The 25000-nt window shown below is 44.4% G+C and overlaps 1 protein-coding gene across 1 annotated transcript in view; it reads left to right on the top strand.

Annotated features, from left to right (window-relative positions):
• Positions 1–25000, top strand: part of dachb (dachshund b) — a gene marked incomplete at its 5' end in the record, with an annotated part of 41915 nt that overhangs the window by 11301 nt on the left and 5614 nt on the right. The window contains 4 exons of the mRNA XM_079758246.1: positions 13907–14022; positions 22057–22167; positions 23769–23936; positions 24963–24981. Of these exons, the coding sequence (XP_079614372.1) occupies positions 13907–14022; positions 22057–22167; positions 23769–23936; positions 24963–24981 (414 nt within the window). The remainder of the gene's footprint in view (positions 1–13906; positions 14023–22056; positions 22168–23768; positions 23937–24962; positions 24982–25000) is intronic.

The following is a 25000-nucleotide window of genomic DNA, read 5'->3' as shown; positions in this document are numbered from 1 at the left end:
TCTCTATCCATGCTCACTCTCTTTCTGTTTGATTTCATGCTCCAGCTGTCCTATTATATGTGTGTCTGTGGTTGTGTTAACCCCACTGGCACACACACACACACACACACACACACACACACACACACACTGAGAGATAAATGGATAAACAGATAGATGAGTAGAACGATGTCTACACATTCCAGTTTTCTTTCTCTCCACTAACCCTTCTGTCATTCTGCCTGTCCCAGTTACCCCAACTTCTGCCCTCATGCTACTGCTTTAGGTCATGCTATTTCTAATGCTAACACATGCTACTTCTTAAGGTCCTGCTACTGCTACTTCTAACACCATGCTAATCCTAATACCGCCCTGCTTTTTTAAATCATGCTTATTCTTCTGTTAACACCATGCTACTGTATTAAGTCACGCTAATTCTACTGCTAATACATGCTAGAGCTAACACAATGCTTCTGCTAGCGTTAACACCATGCTATCACTAACACCATGTTACATGGTGTCATGCTGCCGCTAGTTTCACACAACTGTAAACAGATCTTTAACGAGAATATTTTATAATATAAAGAATCATGTTCTTTACTGACAGGCAAGTCAAACGTATGTACAATACATATTCTCTGTGACTATATTTGCCATGTTTGTGTGTCCTTGTGTGTCCAACTGTGTGGGACTACATTCTCAGAACCAATAAAAGCAATATAAAAACATCTACTGGTGCTATATTTTCAACTTGACAGCTATTTTGAAATAACACAAGCAGAACTAAAATCTTTTTCTATTTTCCTACCGGAGTGTAATAGCTAGCCTCATCATTCACCCACTCTTAGAATACAACTACAAATAGCACTGAAGCTAAACACAGAAAACTGTCCAAACACCAAAGTAAAAATATGTTGGAAACTCTGGTCCACGATATTTAAAATAGTTTTCATGTGAAAACAATGATGAATATTCGTGTGGGCAGATGCGAAAGATTTGTTCTCACAGCTAAAACCATGATGCTGTCTGATAACGTTACACATTCGTCCTAGGATGAAATCGAGCTCCAAATTAATGTCGTAATTTTTGGATCAGAACTTATTCATTGTTAGCCACACTGCTACTAAAGTGTTAGCACATTTTTTCGATATGAATATAATAATAATATTAATAATATCAACACTTAGGCCAACATATTTGGTGTTGGCTGGGAGGAGAACATACCAGTCTCACAACACACAGCCAATCGCACAAATCACACATCCTTTAGCCTTATTATCTCACTGTTGACCTTTGACCTTTGCAAAGCTCAGCCGCAGTGTCGGGTTCACACAGTCAGTTTACACAAGGGGACGCATTTCTGTTATTATTTTGGTTCATTTCTTCCGTCCATCTTTCTTTCTTTCTTTCCAATTTTCTTTAGCACTGTCTTTCTTTTGCGCGTTCTTTCATTCTTTCTTTCTTTCACTCCTTCTTTCTTCACAATGCAGGGGGACAGAGGGAATGTCTTCCCCTCATGTATCTTCTTCTCCCCTGGCTCCTCCCCCTCTCCTCTTGTCAAACACTTATATATGTTTCTTCTCTCACCCTCATCCCTCCATCCTGTGGCGACTAAGATAATCTGTTTCTCTTGTCCCTGGCAAATGCATGTGTGTATGTGTGTGTGTGTGTGTGTGTGTGTGTGTGTGTGTGTGTGTGTGTGTGTGTGTGTGTGTGTGTGTGTGTGTGTGTGTGTGTGTGATTTAGCAGATAGAAAGCAAGTGGAATACAGAACTTTGTTTATGTTTAAAAGGGATAAGCCCTCTCTTTGTGTGTTAGTGTGTGTGTGTGTGTGTGTGTGTGTGTCTGTGTTACTGTCTGTGTGTGCACATGAACCCGACTTGAACACAGACATACACACACACAGGGCTTAAAAGCAGCATTTCCTGCCTAGAAGGATGAAAGCTGCCTGATTATTTGTGTGTGTGTGTGTGTGTGTGTGTGTGTGTGTGTGTGTGTGTGTGTGTGTGTGTGTGTGTGTGTGTGTGTGTGTGTGTGTGTGTGTGTGTGTGCTTGTATGTGTGTGTAAGTGACCCACTTGATGATAATAAATACCACAGGGCTGGCAGTGCGTGTGAACACTCTCTCACTCTCTCACTCTCCCTCTCTCCCCGCACTTTCCTGTGTCCTTTTCTATTACACACACACACACACACATACACACACAGACACACGAACACACTCCGTGGTATGCAGGGGCGACATGGAGGAAAAACCTTGATGACATTAGAGTGTGTGTGTGTGTGTGTGTCTGTGTGTGTGTGTTTGTCTCTATCTGTGTTATGCTTGTGCGTGTGCTTTCTTGTGTCTGAACTAGTACACCTGTGTGTGTATGTGTTTGTGTGTCGGTGTGTGTTTGTGTGTGTTTGATTATGTGTGTTTCCTAATGGGTCTCTATGATTGGTCGTGAAGGTTTTAGAAGTATGTGTGTGTGTGTGTGTGTGTGTGTGTGTGTGTGTGTGTGTGTGTGTGTGTGTGTGTGTGTGTTTGTGTGTTCGAGAGTGTGTGTGTGTGTGTGTGTGTGCATGTATCTGTGTGTGTTTGAGAGGGCGACAGAGAATATGAATGCATTTGTGTGCAAGTAAAAAAGTGTATTTGTGGCTTGAGGGCGGTTGCGTGTGTGTGTGTGTGTGTGTGTGTGTGTGTGTGTGTGTGTGTGTGTGTGTGTGTGTGTGTGTGTGTGTGTGTGTGTGTGTGTGTGTGTGTGTGTGTGTGTGTGTGTGTGTGGGGGGGTTGTTCCCCCTTGCTTTGTTAGGGGTGACCTACAAAACCTACGGCTACAATATTTTACTCTTTCTCCCTTCTCCCTCTCCCCCTCTCTCTTTCTCTCTCTCTTTGTATTATTTTATTCTTCGATTTATCCCCCTATCTTTATCCCTATGCTTTCAGTCTCTCTCTCTCTCTCTCCCTCTCTCTCTCTCCCCCCCTCTCTCTATGTGTCCCTTGTTGGCTATCTTTTTATTTACACTGTAGTAAAGCTTTAAATGAGTATCATGAACTTTAAACAACCAACTAATGTACTGACTTACTAATGAACTGACTGGCTGGCTGACAGACTCGCTGGGTGACTGACTGACTGACTGACCGCCTGGCTCACTTACTGCCTGTCTGGCTAGCTGGCTGGCTCATAATCTGCTCCCGGTACTATGCTCCTTTAATCAAATGTAGTCCGAGGCTGTTGTCTCATTGGCCCACATGTGGTGTCAATCATCTCTGGCTCCTCTAATCATCTCTTAGACCTGCTCTCTGATTGGCCCACATGTGGTGCCAATCATCTGACTATTAAACATGATCCATGTGAGCATGTGTTGAGCAGAGCAGTGAAGGAAATCAACATATGCATTTATTATGGACTTCCTGGTTATGATGATGACATCACAGATGATCCCATTGTTACATCATCACCACATGCTCTCTCATCTCCCCTCTTTCCTGGATTTCCCGCCGACCAATTGTCTGCATGACATCATCGTTAAACAAGACAAGCTGTGTGTGTGATGTCATAGGGGTTGGTATCTGATGAACCAATGACAGCGCAAGGCAACCACACATTGTGAGGCTTGATTGATGGTCACATTCAGACTGGAGATGAAGCATTAAGAGACTATTATGTTTGAACCACAGTTTACCCCACTTTTCTAATTCTATATTTTATATTGAGTCATTTATATTTTCTACAACCACTGCAAGGCTTAATTATTGCATTTTTTTTATTAATAGCATAGTGATTGCTAATGTTTGCATTATATTATTATATGCAGTATTTAATGTCCATGATAAAACCAACTCAACTTACTACACTACTACACACAACTACTACTACACACAACTACAGTGACATCACGGGAGCTTTTTCCTGGAAGTGAGTGAGTCAAGGCAAGAGACAGAGAATGAGCAAGCGAAACATAATCTGTTTTACTGGAATCACACATAAAACCTACCCTCTCACAGACAGACAGACGGAGAGACATACAGACGGAGGAAGCTTGCGTGTTATATAGTGGCCACCTGATCGCACCTCAGCAGTAAATATCAAGTGTTATTGAACAGTTTCCTCATTTGGCGCAGCAGTAATGGAGCTATCAGGCTCGTAAAAACCACGCCGTGTGACTATGCTAGCGCCACACTGAGAGCCTGTTAAGCACAGCTACAGTGCTAATAAACAGTTAGCGGGGAAATTAACCAACCCCGCTACATGTCTTGCATGTCTTCGGGGTTTAAAACAAACAGGCTTTATTAGCTTAGTGGTGAGCGACAGTAGCTCCCTGCCTGCTATGTACTCTAGTGGAGGTGAGGGGAATTATGGGTAGCGTGGAAAGACGGAAAACGTCTCTGAATTTCCGGAACACTCCAGTTACGTTCCAAGGACATTCTAGAAACGTTCCAGGAAAATAAACATCCGTGAACTTACCGAACACGAATCGATCAACAATCGCGTTGTATGTATCGCTTGTGTTTTGTTGTGAGGATGTGTAGCATTGTGAGGAGCTCAATGCCTGGGAACATGGATGCCTGCAAGGCAGTAAATTACCTCATCGCTGTCAAATTTACAGCCGCACTGTTAGTCCAGTTTATACCTAGTTGTGTGTGTGTGTGTGTGTGTGTGTGTGTGTGTGTGTGTGTGCGTGTGTGAATGTGTTTTCATAATAGTGTCCTGTCTTTGTTTTGCCATGTGTGAGAAGGCCAATTCTTCATAAGGTCATATAAAAATAAAGATAAAACACATTGCACGTCAGTGTGCGTGTTTGTGTGTGTCTGTGTGTGTCATTTTTGCCTGTGTGGTGTGTTTGTATGTGAGTGTGTGAGTGTTAGAGAGAGAAAGTTTGTGTATATGAATTTTTGTGTGTGTATATGAGTTTGTATGCTTGTGTGTGTGTGTTTGTGTGTGTGACCCAGTGTAAACTAATATTGATTCAGCTGTCTGTGTATCTGTGTGATACACACTCATAAAACACGACTTACTGCAGGATCTGCCCTCATACTGCTCTCAGTGGGTGGCACTATTTGTGTGTGTGTGTTTGTGTGTGTGTATTAGTGTATGCTTGTGACTTTGTGTGTGTGTGTGTGTGTGTGTGTGTGTGAGGGTCTGTGTGCTTGTGTGTGTGTGTGTGTAAGTTTGTGTATGATGGTATATATTATTATATGCAAGTGTGTGTGTTTGTTTGTTTGTGTCTGTGTGCATGTGTGTGCGTGCATTCGTGCATGTATATACAACATGTGTCATTCGTCCCTCAGAAGTCCCTTGAGATTCCCTCTCTCCTTCCTTCCTTCCTTCTCCCCTTCCTTCCTTCCTCCCTCGCCTCCTTCACCCTTTCCTTCGTTCCGTGACATTCGTTCTCTGTCTGCCTCCAAGGATGTCACGCCCGCTTTCTGCTGAGTTGCTGCTTCGCACGTACATGCACCCACACTCCACATGCACCCACACTACCAATGCACGCACCTACACAGACACACACACACACACACACACACACACACACACTACAGCTGTTCAGTGTGGGGGCGTTTATTGGATTGTCTGTGTCCTCTATGAGAGAGAGAGAGAGAGAGAGAGAGAGAGAGAGAGAGAGAGAGAGAGAGAGAGAGAGAGAGAGAGAGAGAGAGAGAGAGAGAGAGAGAGAGGGGAGAGAGAGAGAGAGAGAGAATGAAAGAGAGAGAGTTAAGGAGGTAGAGAAGAAGAAGGAGCAGGGCAGAGAGAGAGAGAGAGAGAGAGACAGACAGACAGACACTGGGATAAACTCAAATTTATTATCACATTACCTAAACTGAATCAATATTGATATTTCTATATTTATCTGTATATATTTATGTACGCTACTATTTAGTTGAACATTCACACAGGTACTTGCATCCAAAGTGACTCACAGTGAGTACAGGTCATTGAGGAGCAGGTAGGTATTAGACAGCATAGATACAAGTTTTAAGGATCTTGTAGGGTTTAGGGCATCTTGCTCCATGAACAAATACTCAATGATAAATAATAATTTAATGACATCGTGTTCTGTCATAATTATTATCTGATTATCTTATATTATATTTAAAAACTTTAACAGTGATTAATCTAACCCTGAGAAACAGCACCCCCTCTGGCCAAATGGCTCATTACAACACGCGGGGGAAAGCTCAGGTGGATTTCATACTGCTCACGGCCTCATGTTACGTACAGAAACACAGAACGCGCTACACCGTACCGGACTGGAACACAGATCGGGGCTGGATCTGGGGGTTAAACGTGTGTTATTCTGACCGTCCCTTGCTCGAGCACCGGAGATTATTATTCTGTCAGAGGGTTTTAAATTCAAGATTAGAAGCTGGACATTGATGGTTCCAGGTACAGCATGTTTGATGCCGTCTGTGTAATTCTAATTAATTTATTGCATTATTGAACCTTTTGAATATGTATGTAAAGAGAGAATGCGAGAAAAAAATATAGAGAGAACAATAGCTATCAGGTCTTTTCTTTGGTAATTCTGTTGTTGTTAGTTATCTGGATTTACTTTTCAACAAAATAAAAGAAGAAGAGAATAAAGGAAGGCAAGTGAGAGGAACAACAGAGATATAACCGATAGAAATACAAGAAGAGAACAGCAAGATATAGACAAGGGAAATGAAAGAAGACATGGGTGGAGAGTGGGGAAGCTAGAGAGAGAGAGAGAGAGAGAGAGAGAGAGAAAGAGAGACGAAGCAGGGAAGGATATAAAAGATGACAGGTAGGGGCGAGAGAGAGGGGGAGAGAGAGAGAGATGGCAGGAGCGGTGAGAAGAGGGGGATGAAAGAGGAAGGGGGGGCAGGGGAGGAGGAGAGGTGAGTGTCCTTGCACTGTCAGGGGCGATCGATGGTACATCATTTACATTACACTGACTCTTAACTGCAGCGAGAGAGAGGGAGAGAGGGAGAGAGAGAGAGAGAGAGAGAGGGAGGGAGGGAGAGAGGGAGTCATGAATAACAAGGAGAGGGGTGAAGGGGAGGAGATGTGGAGGGCGAGAGGTGTGGAGGAGAGATGGATGGTAGATGGAACAGGGATCAAACCCACTAGATTGAAAGACAATGGATGAAGGGAGGAGAAAAAGAGTGATACACTTCAGGGACAGGGAAGAAGGGAATAATAGAGAGAAAAGAGGGAGAGAGAGAGAGAGGAAGAGAGGGGGGAAGCAGGGATAATGCAAAGAACAATAAAGAGATGAGGAGAACCATGAGAGAGAGAGAGAGAGAGAGAGAGAGAGAGAGAGAGAGAGAGAGAGAGAGAGAGAGGGAGAGAGAGAGAGACAATGAGCAAGAGGAAGACAAAGCATCGTGTTAAACAGACGTTATATTAAACATGAACTTCAGATATACCGTTGTGGTTTGAGTTTTAAACCATGAAGATCAATGACGATGGTGGGAAAGTGGGAACATGCTTCAATCAGATCAAATCAACTTTATTGATACACTCCTTAATCACAGTGACGACCTCAGAGGTATCGTTAGGCCTGTATTTGACCACACCCTGCTAACTGAGGTCCTCATAATTCTAGGTACTCATAACCATAGGTCCGCCTAACTCTAGGTCCTCATAAATCTTGGTACACATAACCATAGGTCCGCCTGAGTCTAGGTCCTCATAATTCTTGGTCCTCATAACACTAGAGCTTCATAACCATAGGTCCTCATAATTCTAGGCCTTAGATTTACGGGGACCTATGATTATGAAGCTCTAGAGTCTTGGCCCTCATAACTCTGGGTCTCCATAACTCTAGGGTCTCTCACCCAAGGTCCTCATAATCCTTGTTCTTCATAACTGTACTTCATCATAACCCTACGTCTTCCGAAATCAAGGTCCTCATAATCCTCAGTCGCCACAAGGATAGTAAAACACATTCAAGGATACACACACACAGGAGGGATCCATCCCTTCCAGGGGATGGACAGAAGGGCGGTGAGGTGCTGGGTGGGCATGAGATGATGGTAGAATAATGCACTGCATTAAGAGTCATTACTGTCCACCAGTGACCTGGCGCTGAACAGACGACCAACCAGAACACTGTCCCTCACAGTGTGAGTGAGAGAGGGAGGGAAGAGGAGAGGGAGAGAGAGAGAGAGGGAAAGTTGAAGAGTGGATGGATGGATGAAAATGGAAGGACAAGGACAAATGATAAATGGATGTAAATTTAGCTTCAGGTGAAGGAGGGAGAGGGGGAGGAGAAGGAAGGGGGGGGGGGGAGGGAATGAGGAGGGAGGGGGAAGAGAATGAGCAGAGAGAGGAGGAGGGAGGTGTGACAGAGAGAGACAGATGTTTACAGGATGAGTGCGTGTCAAGAGATGGTTTAAGGGGAGAGGAGGAGGAAAGAGAAAGATTCGACACAAGACGTTTCTCACAGCTCTGGCAACATCCCTTTACAAATTGAATTGAGTTGACTTGAATTGAACGGAGTTGAATTGAATTGACTTGAATTTAATTGAATCCACCATTGTCCTCCACCTCTTTTTCCCTCTTTCATTTTCCTCTATTCTAAGTCTACTCCAACCATACGTCCATTACTCTTTCAGCCCTCTTTCCTCATCCTTTCATTCCCTGCTGCACTCTGTTCTCTCGTTCATGTGTCACACTTCTTCATCTCTCTCTCTCTCTCTCTCTCTCTCTCTCTCTCTCTCTCTCTCTCTCTCTCTCTCTCTCTCTCTCTCTCTCTCTCTCTCGTCCTCTCTCACTCCTTCTCTTTGTCGCTTCATGGAGGTTATGACAGCTAAAGGTCTAGTGAGGCTTCAACTGCTAGCCATAGCCGCTTAAGTTCTTACCGGTGAGCAATATTAAATATACATATATATATGATTTAAGAGAGAGAGAGCGAGAGAAAGAGATAAAAATCGGTGATTGTTTTACTTCTTAAATGCTAACATGTGAGAACATCCTCTGTCTGTATCAAGCGTGTGTGTGCGTGTGCGTGTGCGTGTGTGTGTGTGTGCGGGTGTGTGTGTGTGTGTGTGATGACTTTAAGCATCATTACCTTACTTTCCAGGCATGTAGGCAACTATGCACGCACTTGCATTAACGATACACACATACACACCATTACGCACAGAACACACACACACACACACACACACACACACACACTACTAAGCCCATCGACCTGTATAACTTGTCTCGTCAGCATTTGTGTATGTGCGTGTGTGTGTGTGTGTGTGTGTGTGTGTATGTGTGTGTATGTATGTGTGTGTGTGTGTGTGTTTAATATTTAATGGAAGCTATTTAAAAATGCAGGAGTGTTTTTGTCTCTCGTCCCGTAGCACACCTGTTCCGCTAGAGAGACAGACAGACAGACAGACAGAAAGGCAGGCAGAAAGACAGGCTGAAAGACAGACAGGCAGACAGACAGACAGAAATTTAGACAGACAGGCACATAGCAATGTTGAATAGTGACTACATGACTTGTTGATAGCAGCGGTGAAATTGCCTTATGTGATCATGTTGCAATAATTATTTGATGTTTTAAAGTAAATCTAAGAAATACAAATAAAGCGATGTTACACGAGAGGTTGACCGAAAGAAACGGAGAGAGAGATGAAGGCGAACAGGGATAAACAGAAGGATGTCGTTGGTAAATCAATGTATTCCTTTTTTGTTTCGATCCTGTTTTAAGGGGACTTCAGCTGCCATTGTCTTGCTTGGCTTCCCTTATCAATCAATATCTATTGTTAACATCCTGTCTCTCTCTCTCTCTCTCGCTCGCTCGTTGACTTCTCTCTCTCTCTCTTTGTGTGTTTTCATCCAAATGTTTCGCAAATTCATTTAAATTATTTTAATCTGAATTTTCTGAAAATCAAGAGACATTTAATCGCATGATTTCTGTGCGTCATCATTTATTTACATTCATTTGCTGAATGTGTTCTGTTGCACCTAGTCACATTTATCTTTTAATGATGAGTGTCCACCTCCTTCAAGCGTAAAAAGCACTTCTGGGTGTAAACGCACACATCTCTCTCTCTCTCTGTCTCTCTCTGTCTCTCTCTCTCTCCGTCTCTCTCGCTCTGTCACTCCCTGTCTCTCCCTCTGTCTCTCTCCCTGTGTCTCTCGCTGTCTCTATCACTGTCTGACTCTCTGTCTCTCTCTCTGTCTCTCAGTTTCTCCCTGTCACTCCCTCTGTCTCTCTCCCTATCTTGGTTTTTCGTCTGTCTTTTTCTGCCTGTGTGTTTTTACTGTTGTGTTCCTTCCCCTCGTTCTCTCTCCTTGTATTACTGCTGCTGTCAACAGACAGACACACACACACACACACACACACACACACACACACACACACACACACACACACACACACACACACACACAATGAAGTCATTCATCTGTCCAATCAAAGAGGCGGAAGCCCGGCGAAAAGTAAACATCCATCTCTCTCTCTCTCTCTCTCTCTCTCTCTGTCGATCTCCCTCAATCGTTCTTTCAGTCCGTGAGTGTCCATGATGATGATCCCCTGTGTGTGTGTGTGTGTGTGTGTGTGTGTGTGTGTGTGTGGGGTTGTGTGTGTTTTCGTGTGTGTGAACATATATCCTATTTCTCTGGTGTCTCTTTAAAAAGAATGGATTGTTCTCCAAGCAGACAAAGAATAAAAACCAAACAGAGAGCAAGAGAGAGAGAGGGAGAAGGAGAGGGAGAGAGAGAGAGTCGAGGTGGGCCGAGAAAAAGAGAGAGACCCAATCCTTCGTTCTTTCTGATGGAATCTGTCAGGGGCTGAAAACAGAAATGGAGGGATGGAGAGACGGAGAGATTGAGTGGGAGAACGATAGAATAAAGTAAAAGCCAAGAAAGAAAAAGAGAAGGATTACTAAGACATCGAAGAAAGGATGAGAGAAGGGTGATGCAGAGAATCAATGACAGAGAGATGAAAGGGAGACGAGGAGAGTCTGTTCCCCCCCGCACCCTATTCCTGACCAGGGGGAGGGGGGGGGAGGGAGGGAGAGAAGAAGTAAAGAAGAGGAAGAGAGAGGAGAGTGGAGACATTCATAGACGGACAGAGGAGAGGGACGTTGGATGAAATATCAGACAGAGAGAAATGACAAATAAAGGAGAGAGGGACAAAGAGATTGAAATGTAGCGATAGAGAGAAGAGAGAGAGAAAGAGGGAGAGAGGGGGGAGCAGGACAGAGGGATAAGAGATTCTGGGTAAAGACTGTTGACCCTGCTAGCTAACCCACATATTGACTTGACTAGGCTTTGATAAACTCCTCCTTGTCTCCGTGTGTGTGTGTGTGTGTGTTTGTGTGTGCGTGTGTGTGTTCGCGCGCGTGTGTGTTCGCGCGCGTGTGTGTGTGTCTGTCTGTGTCTGTATGTGTGTGTGTGTTTGTGTGTACGTGTGTGTGTTCGCGTGTGTGTGTTTGTGTGTGCGTGTGTGAAACCATAGTGCATAACTAAATCAATCTTAGTAAGTCCATACTTATTCACCGCCATGCCTATGTGTGTGTGTGTGTGTGTGTGTGTGTGTGTGTGTGTGTGTGTGTGTGTGTGTGTGTGTGTGTGTGTGTGTGTGTGTGTGTGTGTGTGTGTGTGTGTGTGTGTGTACGTGTGTGACCCTGACCAGCCATCAAAGCCAATGACAGAGTATTGATCAAGGATCAGTCACCATAGAAACGACCATCGGGGAGGAGTGTGTGTGTGTGTAGTTGTGTGTGTGTGTTTGTGTGTGTATATGTTTGCATGTTTTTATGAGAGTGTTTATGACACACACACAAACACACACACACACACACACACAGATTTTTGATACTGTCTTTAATGGGCTAAATTATGAATGAATACAATCAACCTCATTTAAATAAATTAAATGAAATGATTCATGTTCAAGACCTTAAACCAGGGTTTCATGTTCAGGAGCAATGCTATAGAATGATAACAGTAGGACTCCCCTCCTGGTGTATTAGTGAATGGAGGTGAAACATGACAGAAGACAAGGGCCACGGCTGTGAGGACACACGGTTCAGGGGGTCGGGGGTCAAAGGTTAAACATAGGTGTGTTGCAGCGGTAATGTGAGTCTCTGTCGGTCTATCTGGATTTCTCTATCTCTCTCTCTCCCTTTCTCTCTCTCTCCCTCTCTCTCCCTCTCTATATCCCTCTCCCTCTCTATCTATGTATCTACCTACCCTTCCGTCTTTCTGTCTGTGTGTCTGTCTCTATTATGTTTGTTAGATCATTAAAGTTACAGTAGGTTAATGGTTAAAATAAATGGTCACGCAGGACAAAGATTCAACGGTAATGCAAGGTTAGCAGCCGTGTGTGTGTGTGTGTGTGTGTGTGTGTGTGTGTGTGTGTGTGACCTGCTCTTTGTTCTATATACTCAGTGTGCTATAGAGAGTGGACTGTTGACGAGGATTAATGCCCAACATATGGCTACCCTACGGGACACACACACACACACACAGACACACACACACACACACACACACAAACACACATATACACACACACACACACACACGCTGCAGTCATTACTTTGAACAAAGAACTGTACGGCTAATAAGGACTGTGATATCATGTGTCCTTTACACACATGCATGCTTAAACACACCCACACACACACACACACACACACACACACACACACACACACACACACACACACACTTACAAGTCTTAGCACAGGGTACACCATTTTAAACATAGTTTTACCACATAACACGCAAAACACTGTTTCACAAAGCATGAGATAGAGAAAGCGAAAGAGTGTGCTTAGAAGGTAATAAAACGCATGTTGATGGAGAGGTTCTAATACCTCTGTGTGTGTGTGTGTGTGTGTGTGTGTGTGTGTGTGTGTGTGTGTGTGTGTGTGTGTGTGTGTGTGTTTGAGTGCGATAGAGAGGTGAAGATGAGGTCAAAGTAAAAGTGAAGGTTCACACTTTTTGTCCTCTCACACTAATTCTCCTCGCTCTTCCTCTCTTTGGTTCCCTCTCTCTCTCCCTCTCTCTCTATCTGGATAACTCTTGAACATGGATAACACCTTACGATTTTCACACATTTTTCCCATCTCTTCATAGTTTAAACCGTCCTCTCCTGATCCGCTCTCCTCTACTCTCTACGTTTGTTCTCCTCACTGCTCTTCTAATGTTCTTAATGCTCCACTATATTATATTCTCTTCTATTCTATTCTATTCTGCTCTACTTGTTCTGGTCTGTTCTTGTGCACTGGTGTATGCAGGAGAATTTGAGCTTTTTCAGAATCACTCCACCTACTATCTCTCTCTTTCATTTTCTCTCTCTCTCTCTCTCTCCACCTCGCTCTCCGTTACCTCTCTATCCCCCCATTCTCTCTCCCCCATTCTCTCTCTCTCTCTCTCTCTCTCTCTCTAGGTGTAAATGACTTTGGACGGCCATCTGTTACTTTGCCTCCCCACTGAGAGTTGGCCTGCTTGCGCACCTCCTGTGTGTGTGTGTGTGTGTGTGTGTGCGAGTGTGTTTGTGTTTCTGCACAAATGCATGCATGCATGCTGGTGTGTGTGTGTGAGAGTGACAGTGACAGAGAGAGAGAGAGAGAGAGAGAGAGAGAGAGAGAGAGAGAGAGAGAGAGAGAGAGAGAGAGAGAGAGAGAGAGAAAGAGGAAGGGAGCCATATTTGTATGTGTGTCTTTCTTTGCTCACTGGCAAATTTACAATTGTTTCCTTATCGTGTGTGTGTGTGTGTGTGTGTGTGTGTGTGTGTGTGTGTGTGTGACAGTGTGTTGCACCAACACAGCTCATTTAGTCACGGCTAAACACATTTTCCGTTCTCCCTCTTCTCCCTTTCTCCCTCTTTTCCCTTTCTCCCTTTCTCCCTCTTTTCTATGTCTCTCTCGCACTGTATTTCACTCAATTGTATTATCATTTACATCTATCAGCAACATACTAATGGCACAAATTTGTCTCCCCCCCCCCCCCCCCCCCCCCCAGCTCTCGACCAGGCCGACCTCCAAAGCGCTGTTCTGGGGTAGGGCTCCAGGAAAGCCCCAGGCTCCTCCACGCTGGCCTCCCAGGCCTGCTGTCCCCAAATCTGCTCTCACACACTGGTAAGGCCAAGTGTGTGTGTGTGTGTGTGTGTGTGTGTGTGTGTGTGTGTGGCCTTTCATTCACCCTTACAAAGGAGTCGACTGCAATGTTTCACATTTCTTCAACACATTGACACACACGCCTGCGTGTCGCTTGTGCGTGCAGCCATACAAACAGTCTATTCTAAATTCTATTCTCCTCTGTTCTTTGATATCATCCTGCCTTCTTCCCTTGTGTTTCGCCCCTCCTTCCTTCTACCCCTCCATCCCCCCATCCCTCCCTCTTCTGTCCATCTTCTCTTCTTTTCTTGTGCTCCTGTCATGACATCCATCTTTCGTCTCTCTCTCTCTCTCTCTCTCGCCCCTCTCATCCCCCTTTCCAAAGAAAGAGAGAGAGAGAGAGAGAGAGAGAGAGAGAGAGAGAGAGAGAGAGAGAGAGAGAGAGAGAGAGAGAGAGAGAGAGAGAGAGTGAAAAGAAAGGGATGAGGCCGCATGGTGGTGTGATGAATGACACGTCTCTGGGGTCCCACTCCTCCATCTGTCCCTCCCACCCTCCCTCCCTCCTTCCCTCCCTTCCTCTCTCCTCTTTCTCTCCGCTCATCCTTTTCTTTTCCTTCCCTCCCCTCAAAGCCTTGTCTTCTCCTCTCTTTCCTTCAGTACATTTCTCTCTTCTCCTTCTTTTCCTTGTCCAGCCTTCATTCCCCTACTCTAGTCCTCTTTCCATCTCTCTGTCTCTCTTTCGCACTCTGTTCTTCCATAATCCCTAAATAGTCTTCTCCTTTATAATATCCGGTTTTCTTGAGCAGTCTATCTCTCTTTCTCACCCCCTATCTTGTCTTTCCTTGAACTCCCTCTCCCCTCCCTCCCTCTCGCTCTCTCGCCCTCTCTCTTCAGGATAAATAAAACATGCTTGTGTTTAGTGACATATGGACACAGCACACTGTGGCATACTAATGACCACACACACACACACACACACACACACACAACCACATACACATGTTAATGACTGCACACATATCAGGTGTATGATGTGTGTGTCTGTGCATGCATGTTAGGCATGTAACGTGAGTGTGTGTGTGTGTGTGTGTGTGTGTGTGTGTGTGTGTGTGTGTGTGTGTGTGTGTGTGTGTGTGTGTGGGTCGGACATTAGTGGAATCCAGAAAAAACATTTGCTCAGTTATGATCGCTCATTAGGTCGCACATACACACACACACAAAGACACACACACACACTCTCTCTCTCTTTCTCCCTCTCTCTCTCTGTCTCTTGCTTCCACACACACACACACACACACACACACACACAAAAGTGCACAGTTGGCCGACGTGGTTGCGATGCATCCATGGAGACGATGGGTTGCCGGGGGAGATGGGCCGTTTATGACCTCGTGGGCACCATGGCTATGGGTGGGCTGGACCAATCACAGGCCAGAATTTATCAAAGTGATAGAAGGAAAGAAAAGAGGAAGAGATGATGGATACAAGGAAGAAGCAATAAGGAGAGTGAGGGAGAAAGTGATAGAGAGAGAGCGGGGGGAGATAGAGAGAGAGAGAGAGAGAGAGAGAGAGAGAGAGAGAGAGAGAGAGAGAGAGAGAGAGATAGAGAGAGAGAGTGACGGGGGAGAGATTAGGGTGTAGAATAAACAAATGAGGGGAGGATAGTTCTAGAGAGGAAGGTAAGTGAAAGAACAAATATAATAAAGTGTGTGTGTGTGTGTGTGTGTGTGTGTGTGTGTGTGTGTGTGCATGTGTCTGTGCTTGCATCTGCGTGTGTGTGTGTGTGTGTGTGTGTGTGTGTGTGTGTGTGTGTGTGTGTTTCATAACCTATGCAGCTTGCTGCAGTACTAATTTGACTTGTTAATTTTCTTCAAAAACAGCTCAATGGAGGGCCTTGTCTTCTAACCACACAGACACACACACACACAGACACACACACACACACACACACACACACACACACACACACACATCTAGTTTATAGATGAAGTGCTTTCAATCTTGTCGTCAAAAGAATGCCCTCATCTGAACACTCTTATGTGCACCTGCTGTGTTAGAGAGAGAGGTAGAGCGAGGCAGAGAGAGCTAGAGAGAGAGGGAGCGAGAGAGCTGGAGATGGTTAAGTGACATTTGGTTTGCCTTTCATCTCTCTCTCCTTCACCTCCTCTCCACTCCAATCTCCTCTTCTCTCTAATGGAGATAATCTTTATTCATTCCTCGCTGACCAACGCAAACAAAAGCACTGATGCACAATGGACACTTCTTTAAAAAGCGTAATTAAACATGGACACATATTCTATATTCCTAAACTTGAACTTCATCTACGAACTATGCAATTCGGACCAATCGATGCACACTTTTCGTGGGCACAGATCATTTTAACTTCCGCCCCTAACTTCCTGTTAGGGGTGGAAAACAAGTCACATGACCAGTTAGTGCCACTGGTTTCGTTTGTAATTTGTAAAGCAGAGTGGATGAGGTGTCATACCCCCACGAATAAACACACACACATACACATAGACACATATACTCATTATGTAAAGCGCTGCCCTTGAAAAGCACTATATAAATGCATTTATATTAATGTAATTAATTAAAGCAAAATCAAATTTTCCTTTTTATGAAATGAAACGTTACCTTAATATGGCATGATAAGATAAGATAAGATAAGAAAATACTGATTGCAGACAGGAAATTAGCAGAAAGTACAGGATATTGGTAGAAAAAAGAGAAGCAAATTGAAAGTGACAAAACGACAGAAAATGTACAGAAGAATATGTCTTTATACACTTAACGTAAGCCAATATATGTCTGTACCACTTAGGTATTCTACGCTCACACAGGAAGAATCGAGTAGTAAAGTGAATACAAATGAAACTGTGTAAGTACTGCAGTAAATTTAAAACAGCTGTCATATTTTTACCTGGAAGTCATCGTTCTAAATCTCGGGGCTTATAATCACATTCAGAACGTCATGTCTTCCCACTCCGAGATCGAAGCAATAAAAGCACGTTCAGACAGAAATTAGCTAGATTAGCTACTTAGAGCTTCTGTTAATTCTGTTAATTCTTCTGTTCCATGTTGTTTGTCACGTACATTAAGGTTGAGTAGTGACTATTCCCCAACAAACTATATGACAAAATATTAACCTTGAAAGTTCAAGTTTGTCGCTGCTCGACAATTTAAGCCATTCTGTTTTTTAAAAGATGAGAGGAAGAGAAACCGTCCGGCATTCCAGGCTTCGGCGACAAACTCGAAAAGCAAACACAAAATGGCGGCGCGGGAAAGATGGCGAGCTAATAGCGGAGCGGGACCTCCGTGGGGAGAGCGAGGGATGGCCGATCAAAGAGCACTAAAACTGGAATCCACCTGAGTCAGCGGTCGCTCCTCGGGTTCGGGAGCGCTTGTAAATTGGCACTCCGAGTGCCGGAGCGCACTTACCTTAAGAGATAAGAAAAAAAAAACACAAACACAAACACCGGGAATAAAAGCCAGAACAGAACGTTTCTAAATTCAGAACACAAAGAGCAATATGCTCTGTTTTCCCCCTCTCGCTTTTATTCAAAGTGTTATGAAGAGTGAGCGAGAGAGACATAGGGAGGGAGAGGGATAGGGTGAGAGAGAAATATAAAGAGAGAGAGACATTGACAGAGAGAGAAGACAGTGAAAGAGAGAGAGAGAGAGAAGACAGTGAGAGAGAGAGAGAGAAGACAGTGAGGGAGAGAGAGAGAGAGAGAGAGAGAGAGAGAGAGAGAGAGAGAGAGAGAGAGAGAGAGAGAGAGAGAGAGAGAGAGAGAAGACAGTGAAAGAGAGAGAGAGAGAGAGTGCACTTGGTCTGAAAAGTAGGTGAGGGGGGTATTAAATATTAAACCGTGACCAAATGGGGTGGGATCTGGACACGCAGCTCAGGGAGGTGGTGTGGTGGAGAGAGTGGTGTGGAAGTCTTTCCATCACCATCAGAACAACCTCCATCCTGGGGCCTGTTGAAGCCCATCCTCACAATCAACACCACAATGAAGAGCAGAGCAGGAGAGAAAGATCCACCGGCACAATTTAGACAAGAGCAGTAGAGACACACCCACCACCACAATGTAGACCAGAGCAGTAGATACAAGTCCGACCCTCCAATGTAGACCAGAGCAATAGAGACAGATCTACCCCCCAATGTAGACCAGAGCAGTAGAGACAGATCTACAGCCACAATGTAGACCAGAGCAGTAGAGACAGATCTACAGCCACAATGTAGACCAGAGCAGTAGAGACAGATCTACAGCCACAATGTAGACCAGAGCAGTAGAGACAGATCTACCCCCACAATGTAGACCAGAGCAGTAGAGACAGATCTACAGCCACAATGTAGACGGAGCAGTATAGACAGATCTACCCCCACAATGTAGACCAGAGCAGTAGAGACAGATCTACCCCCACAATGTATATCAGAGCAGTAGAAACAGATCTACAGCCACAATGTAGACCAGATCAGTAGAGACAGATCTACACCCACAATGTAGACCAGAGCAGTAGAGACAGATCTACAGCCACAATGTAGACCAGAGCAGTAGAGACAGATCTACCCCCACAATGTAGACCAGAGCAGTAGAGTCAGACCTACCCCCACAATGTAGACCAGAGCAGTAGAGACAGATCTACAGCCACAATGTATATCAGAGTGGTAGAAACAGATCTACAGCCACAATGTAGACCAGAGCGGTAGAAACAGATCCAACACAACCAATGTAGACCAGAGCAGTCGAGACAGAGCCGACACCAGGGAGGTTTTATGAGCCTGGATGACCACTTGTTCAACTTTATCGTACAGTGCTCACTCTGAAACTCCCTGCTTGTTTTGGAGCAAATGTAACAACGTCTCTCTCTCTCCTCGAATCTCTCTCTTTCTCTTTTCTATTCCTCCATCTCCTCCTTCTGTACTTCCCCTCCTTCTGTCTCCCTCTCCTCTCTTTCTCTCTCTTTCTTCATTCTCTCCAGCATTCTCCGGAGGTGAATAAACAAAGTATGGGGAACTCACTAGGGACAGATCAACACACACACACACACACACACACAACCACATAACCACACACAAACACACACACACACTCATAAATTAACACACACAGCCACATACACACATAGACACTTGCACTGAAAAATTAACACAAACACAAACACACACACACTTAAAGGTGCAGCTTTGAAGAAGTCTGTCAATCAATCACTGACTAATTCCCAAGGTTCCGTGGTCGCCATTAGTGACCGGGTCGATGGCCGGTAACCGTGGACACAGAAGACACACATCGATTAGAGAGGAAGAGTGTGTGTGTGTGTGTGTGTGTGTGTGTGTGTGTGTGTGTGTGTGTGTGTGTGTGTGTGTGTGTGTGTGTGTGTGTGTGTGTGTCTGTGTGTGTGTGTGTGTGTCCTGGTTGCATTGAGGCGAAGCGGACATTCAGACTGTGTCCGAGCATGTGTGTGAGCCTGTATGTGTGAGTGCGTGCTGGTAAGGTAATCGATGTGTGCTGGGACATTCAGAGAACCTCTTCTTATATTCGCTCACTTTAATCTTTGTCTCTCTTCCTCTCGGCCCTCCTTCTGGAATACAGATGAATTATAACCTTCAACACTTTGGATAACACACATTTTTCCAAAACTATGACCTTTCCAGATCTTTTCCACTCTAGATTGGATGTTTTAACATCAAGTCAGTCTGTTACAAACTGGTTGTTTCTTACTTTCTTTTAATGTATATTATTTGCTATATATTAATTGTGTCTGTTTTACAGAGTCCTTTCCCACATTCGTTCATTCAGATGATCACGTAAAGAAAAATCAATTTATTTACCTTTACATTTTTCTGTTTATAAGTAGACAATCATTTTGTTATATGGGTTTGAAACTTGAAGCAACATGAGATAAGAAAACAATAAATAAATCTATAAAATAGTGGAAAATCACTGCAAAAAACACTAATTTCAACATTTATTATTTCCGAAAATTAGGCATCAATTGTAGGTCTCATTTAAACCGAATATTGTTTAAATTCTCTCTTTCATGCGTATTGCGGCCCTGATGTTTCAAAATCTACATTTTCTTGCCTTCTCCCCTGACTGGTTTCCCCTCTGGGTGATGGCTCTTCATTTTGAATTTGACAACCTTTATTTATATTTTGTGGCATGACACGGTCGACCTTAGACATCCTTCATAGCCCCCTCCCTGTCTGTCTGCCACCCCTTCGCTCTATTTACCAGCCGAACACATGGTCTCTCTACTGCTCTCTCTCTCTGTCATCCATCCATCTTCCTACCGCGACTCTCTCATTCTTCTTACTATGTCTTGTTTTCTTTTTCATTTCATCATCCCCTCTTCCTTTAATGCCTCTATCCCGGTCCATCCCCACCTTCTGTCTTCATATCCACCATCCTTCCCCCCCTTTCTATCAATCTTCTGCTCAATCCTCTCCCTCTCTCACTCTTTCTATCGCTCTCTCTCTCTCTCTTTATCCCATCTTTTCTCGCTCTGGTTGCTCTTCATCAATCCATCCGCCTCTTTCACCTTGTTTATTCTGTGATTCTCTCTCTCTTCTGTCTCGACCTCCCTCCCATCTCTCGTCCCTCATTCTCTCCTCTCTGTCTTCTCCCTATTCTCTCTCTTCCCTCTCCCCCTCTATTCTGTCCCCTCTCTTTTTCTCTGTTAAATTGACATATCTGAAAGGCATGAAAAGTATTTTTAATAATTGGCGAGTTTAAAAGTCTTGACATTTTTTTATACATCGATAATCCCAATTTTACATCTTCGAGATGTTCACCTCTCTCCCCCTCTCTCTCTCTCTCTCTCTCTCTCTCTCTCTCTCTCTCTCTCTCTCTCTCTCTCTCTCTCTCTCTCTCTCTCTCTCTCTCTCTCTCTCTCTCTCTCTCTCTCTCTCTCTCTCTCTCTCTCTCTCTCTCTCTCTCTTGCATACCTTCCTTATTGCATGCCTCCTTATTTCACCCCCTCCCTCTCTCCTCTCGCCACCCTCCCTCCATAAATTCATCTTATTAAACTTCTTAACTGTTGACAGCCGTCTTTCATTTCGGACACTCCTCTCCTTTATAGTGTGTGTGAGTGTATGTGTGTGTGTGTGTCTGTGTGTGTTTGTGTGTGTCTAATGGGCATTCCTTGTAGGCCCTCAAGCGTGACCAGAGCAAAACCAACTGACCTACAGTCTACACACACACTCACACACACACACAAGCCCACACCGCCACACATAGACATACACAGGGATGAAATTATACACACAACATGTATGCAGACATGCACACTAACAAAAGAGCATAGCTAAAGGGCACATTTGATTAAAATACACACACACACACACACACACACACACACACACCAGGGTCATCCCCTCTCACTCTGCTGGTTGTCGTGTATAGAAGTCAATTCCAGGTCAGTTAACAGAAACACACACCAGAGCACAAAGAACTGGTGTGTGTGTGTGTGTGTGTGTGTGTGTGTGTGTGTGTGTGTGTGTGTGTGTGTGTGTGTGTGGTATCAGTGAAACCACTCCTCAACCAGTAGAGTTTCACACGAAAGCTCTACAGCCACAAAGGATGATGGGTAGGCAGGAGAGGAGAGAGACTGATTGGTCAGATATTCTGCTGTACCAGACAATAGATAGATGGTCAGGGGCTCGCCTTTCAAACTTGTGTACGTGATGGCAAATGGACTGCAATCATCCATTCTTACACACCTTCAGCCATTCATTCACCCATGCATACACACATTCACCCATTCTTACAGGTATTCATACACATAATGACATTATTCCATTCATAGACACATTCACCCATTCATACACACAATCCCAAGGGTATACATTTAGAAACAGATTCATACACCGACGGTGTAGGCAGCCAACAGTGGACTAAATAGAACAAATGCGTTACCATATTGTTCGTATGTTACCATGTTGCTCGTATATTTCCATACTTCTATTAAAATGTGTGTGTGTGTGTGTGTGTGTGTGTGTGTGTGTGTGTGTGTGTGTGTGTGTGTGTGTGTGTGTGTGTGTGTGTGCAGGGCTGACGGCAGCTGCCATGGCTGAACTCCAGAAGCTGCAGAAGATGAAGCTTATGTTGAGTCTCCAGAACGGCAACGAGTCTGACAACGATGACATGCACTCTAACACAGGTACACACACACAGACTCACTCACATACGCACCGCCCCCCCCCCCCTCCCCACACACACACACACACACAGACACACACACACTCAAAAACTCGCATGCACACACCCGCACACACCCCAACATCTCAAGACTTCTACTTTGCACTGACACACACTGTGTGTGTGTCTGTGTGCATGTGTGCATACATTTGTGTTTGCGTGTGTACAGGAGCTTTGTGTTTTGTGCTGGTGTGAATTATTGAAAAGAAGTAAAAACACAAAGAAAGAGAGAGACAGAGAGGAGATTCAGTTTCCATTTGTCTGTTTATTATTCTGTCTCTTATTAACCTCTCTCTCTCTCTCTCTCTCTCTCTCTCTCTCTCTCTCTCTCTCTCTCTCTCGTTCTTCAGCCTGACCTGAGTCAGGGCTATAGAGTTACTCCTCTTCCATCCTCCTCCTTTATTTCTCTCTTTATATTTATTCAATCACTCGCTTCTTTTATCCTTTTCCATGTTTTGTGTTTGATTCAGAGAGGCAGTGTGTGTGTGTGTGTGTGTGTGTGTGTGTGTGTGTGACACACTAGATCGCTCATACAGTGCAATAGAGAGAAGGAAAGGACAATCATGAAAGGAGTGGAAGAGCGATGGAGTGATAGGGAGGTGTGCAGCAGGATAGAGAAAGAAATAGATAGAGCATTGTCCTTTATCGTGATGGTTACAATGTCACTGTGTATGTTTGGGTCATGCGCAGACATGCGTGTCAATAAAGTTTATTCAATGGAATGGAACCAAAAGTGGGGAATAACTGAAAGACAGTTTGTGAGCGAGAGCCAGACCTTATATGGGAGAGAGAGAGAGAGAGAGAGAGAGAGAGAGAGAGAGAGAGACAAAGGAGGGAGATAAGAGAGAGAGACTCACACATACACGCACACACACCGGGTGAGAAGACGAAAGAGAGAGACTAAAGGAAAGAGAGAGAACATCTGTTCATCTGTTTATTTTCCTTTCTTCCCCAGTGACATACACACACACACACGCAAGCTCACACACACACACACACACACACACACACACACACACACACAAGCACTCACACAAAAAATATACACACTCACACACACACACACACACACACACACACACACACACACAGATAAAGCAAAATGCATACATGCAAATAAACAAATATGGGCTCCACATGCACACACACAAACAAACACAGACACACAGACACACACACGTGCACGCACAAATGCGTGGGGCAGAGGGAGTTGTGTAGGTAATAACTGAGAGAGACAGTTGCTAATTTAAACTAATGGAGGGAGATGAAGATGGATGATCGAGGAAGCGAGAGAGTAGGGAGAGAGGGGGGGAGGGAGGATTGGAGAGAGAGGGAGGAAAGGAGGGAGGGGGAGGGGGAGAGACAGGGGAGAAGCGAGGGAGATAAAGAGAGAGTGAGAGGGGGAGCAGGTAGGAAGGGAGGTAGGAGATGAGGCAAATATATAGAGACGTGTTTAAACAAATTTAACATCAGCAAGATTGACAATTCATCACAAGACATCACGCAATCATCAGATTATAGACTGGTGTGGACCGGCCCTTACTCTCTCCGCTCTGTCCCCAGGAGGGAGTGAGTGTTCCTGGGATAAGGAGCGGCTGACCAGCCCCTCCTCTGGAAGTCATGTTGGAGGGGGCTTGGCAGGGGGCGGGGCTACATGTGGGGCCAGGGGGGCGGTACTAGGAGGCGTCAATCAACAGCAACTACAGCAGCAGCAACAACTATTGGCGAACAGTAAGATAACACACATTCATACACACACATTATACCATACACATACACACACAGGTATGCTGATTCGAGCACATACACACACACACACTCACACATATAAATACACACACACACGTGGATGCACACACCCAAATATAAACATTCTTCTGCACCCATGCACACACACATATATATATATATACACATTCACACACACACTCACAATCACACATTCCTAAATAAACACACATTGGACACACATTGACAAACGAGCACACACACACAAACACGCAACCACACACACACACACTCACTCACACAGAGCGTCAAAGTGTTTTTTTAAAAGCATTCCATCTTGTCTGTGGTCATCTCTCTGTATTAACACTCTGTCAGGATTAATCACACACACTCTACTAAATGACTCATTCATCACCTCATACACACACACAGGCACACACACACACATGCACAGAAACAAACGCACATACAGAGACACACAAACACAAATAGACACAAACACACACAAATATAGATACAAACAAACACGTGCACACAAATATAGATACAAACACTCATAGATACACACACAAACACACACACACACACGCATACTCACACATGCGCACACACACAAACACATATACACACATAGGTGTGTATGCACACTAGCGAAACACATTCAAGAGAACTGCCACTGCTTGTGTTAGAGATAAAGAGAGAGAGAGAGATAAAGAGAGAGAGCGAGAGATAAAGAGAGAGAGAGAGAGAGAGATCATGTATGCGTGGGGGGGGGATTTTATATGGGGGTGATTTGGGGGTCAAGTCTGGGCTTTTTTCACTGTTGAAGGGAGAGGTCAATGTTCAAAGGTCAGAGTCAGACCGTGAATTTAAATAAATGGAATGTCCCCACATGTGCTCAAGACTGATATGTGTGCGCGTGTGTGTGTGTGTGTGTGTGCGTGTGTGTGTGTGTGTGTGTGTGTGTGTGTTTGCGTACATGGGAGAGATTGAAGAATCTGTGTCCTCTCCAATTTCTCTCACTAAAAGATGGATGGATGGATAGATGGTTATACATGGTTAGAGGG

The sequence above is a fragment of the Pollachius pollachius genome (assembly GCF_949987615.1).
Source record: "Pollachius pollachius genome assembly, chromosome: 20".
Taxonomy (NCBI): Eukaryota; Metazoa; Chordata; class Actinopteri; order Gadiformes; family Gadidae; genus Pollachius; species Pollachius pollachius.
The sequence above is the reverse complement of the archived record's forward strand: the minus strand, read 5'-3'. Positions and strand labels throughout refer to the sequence as shown.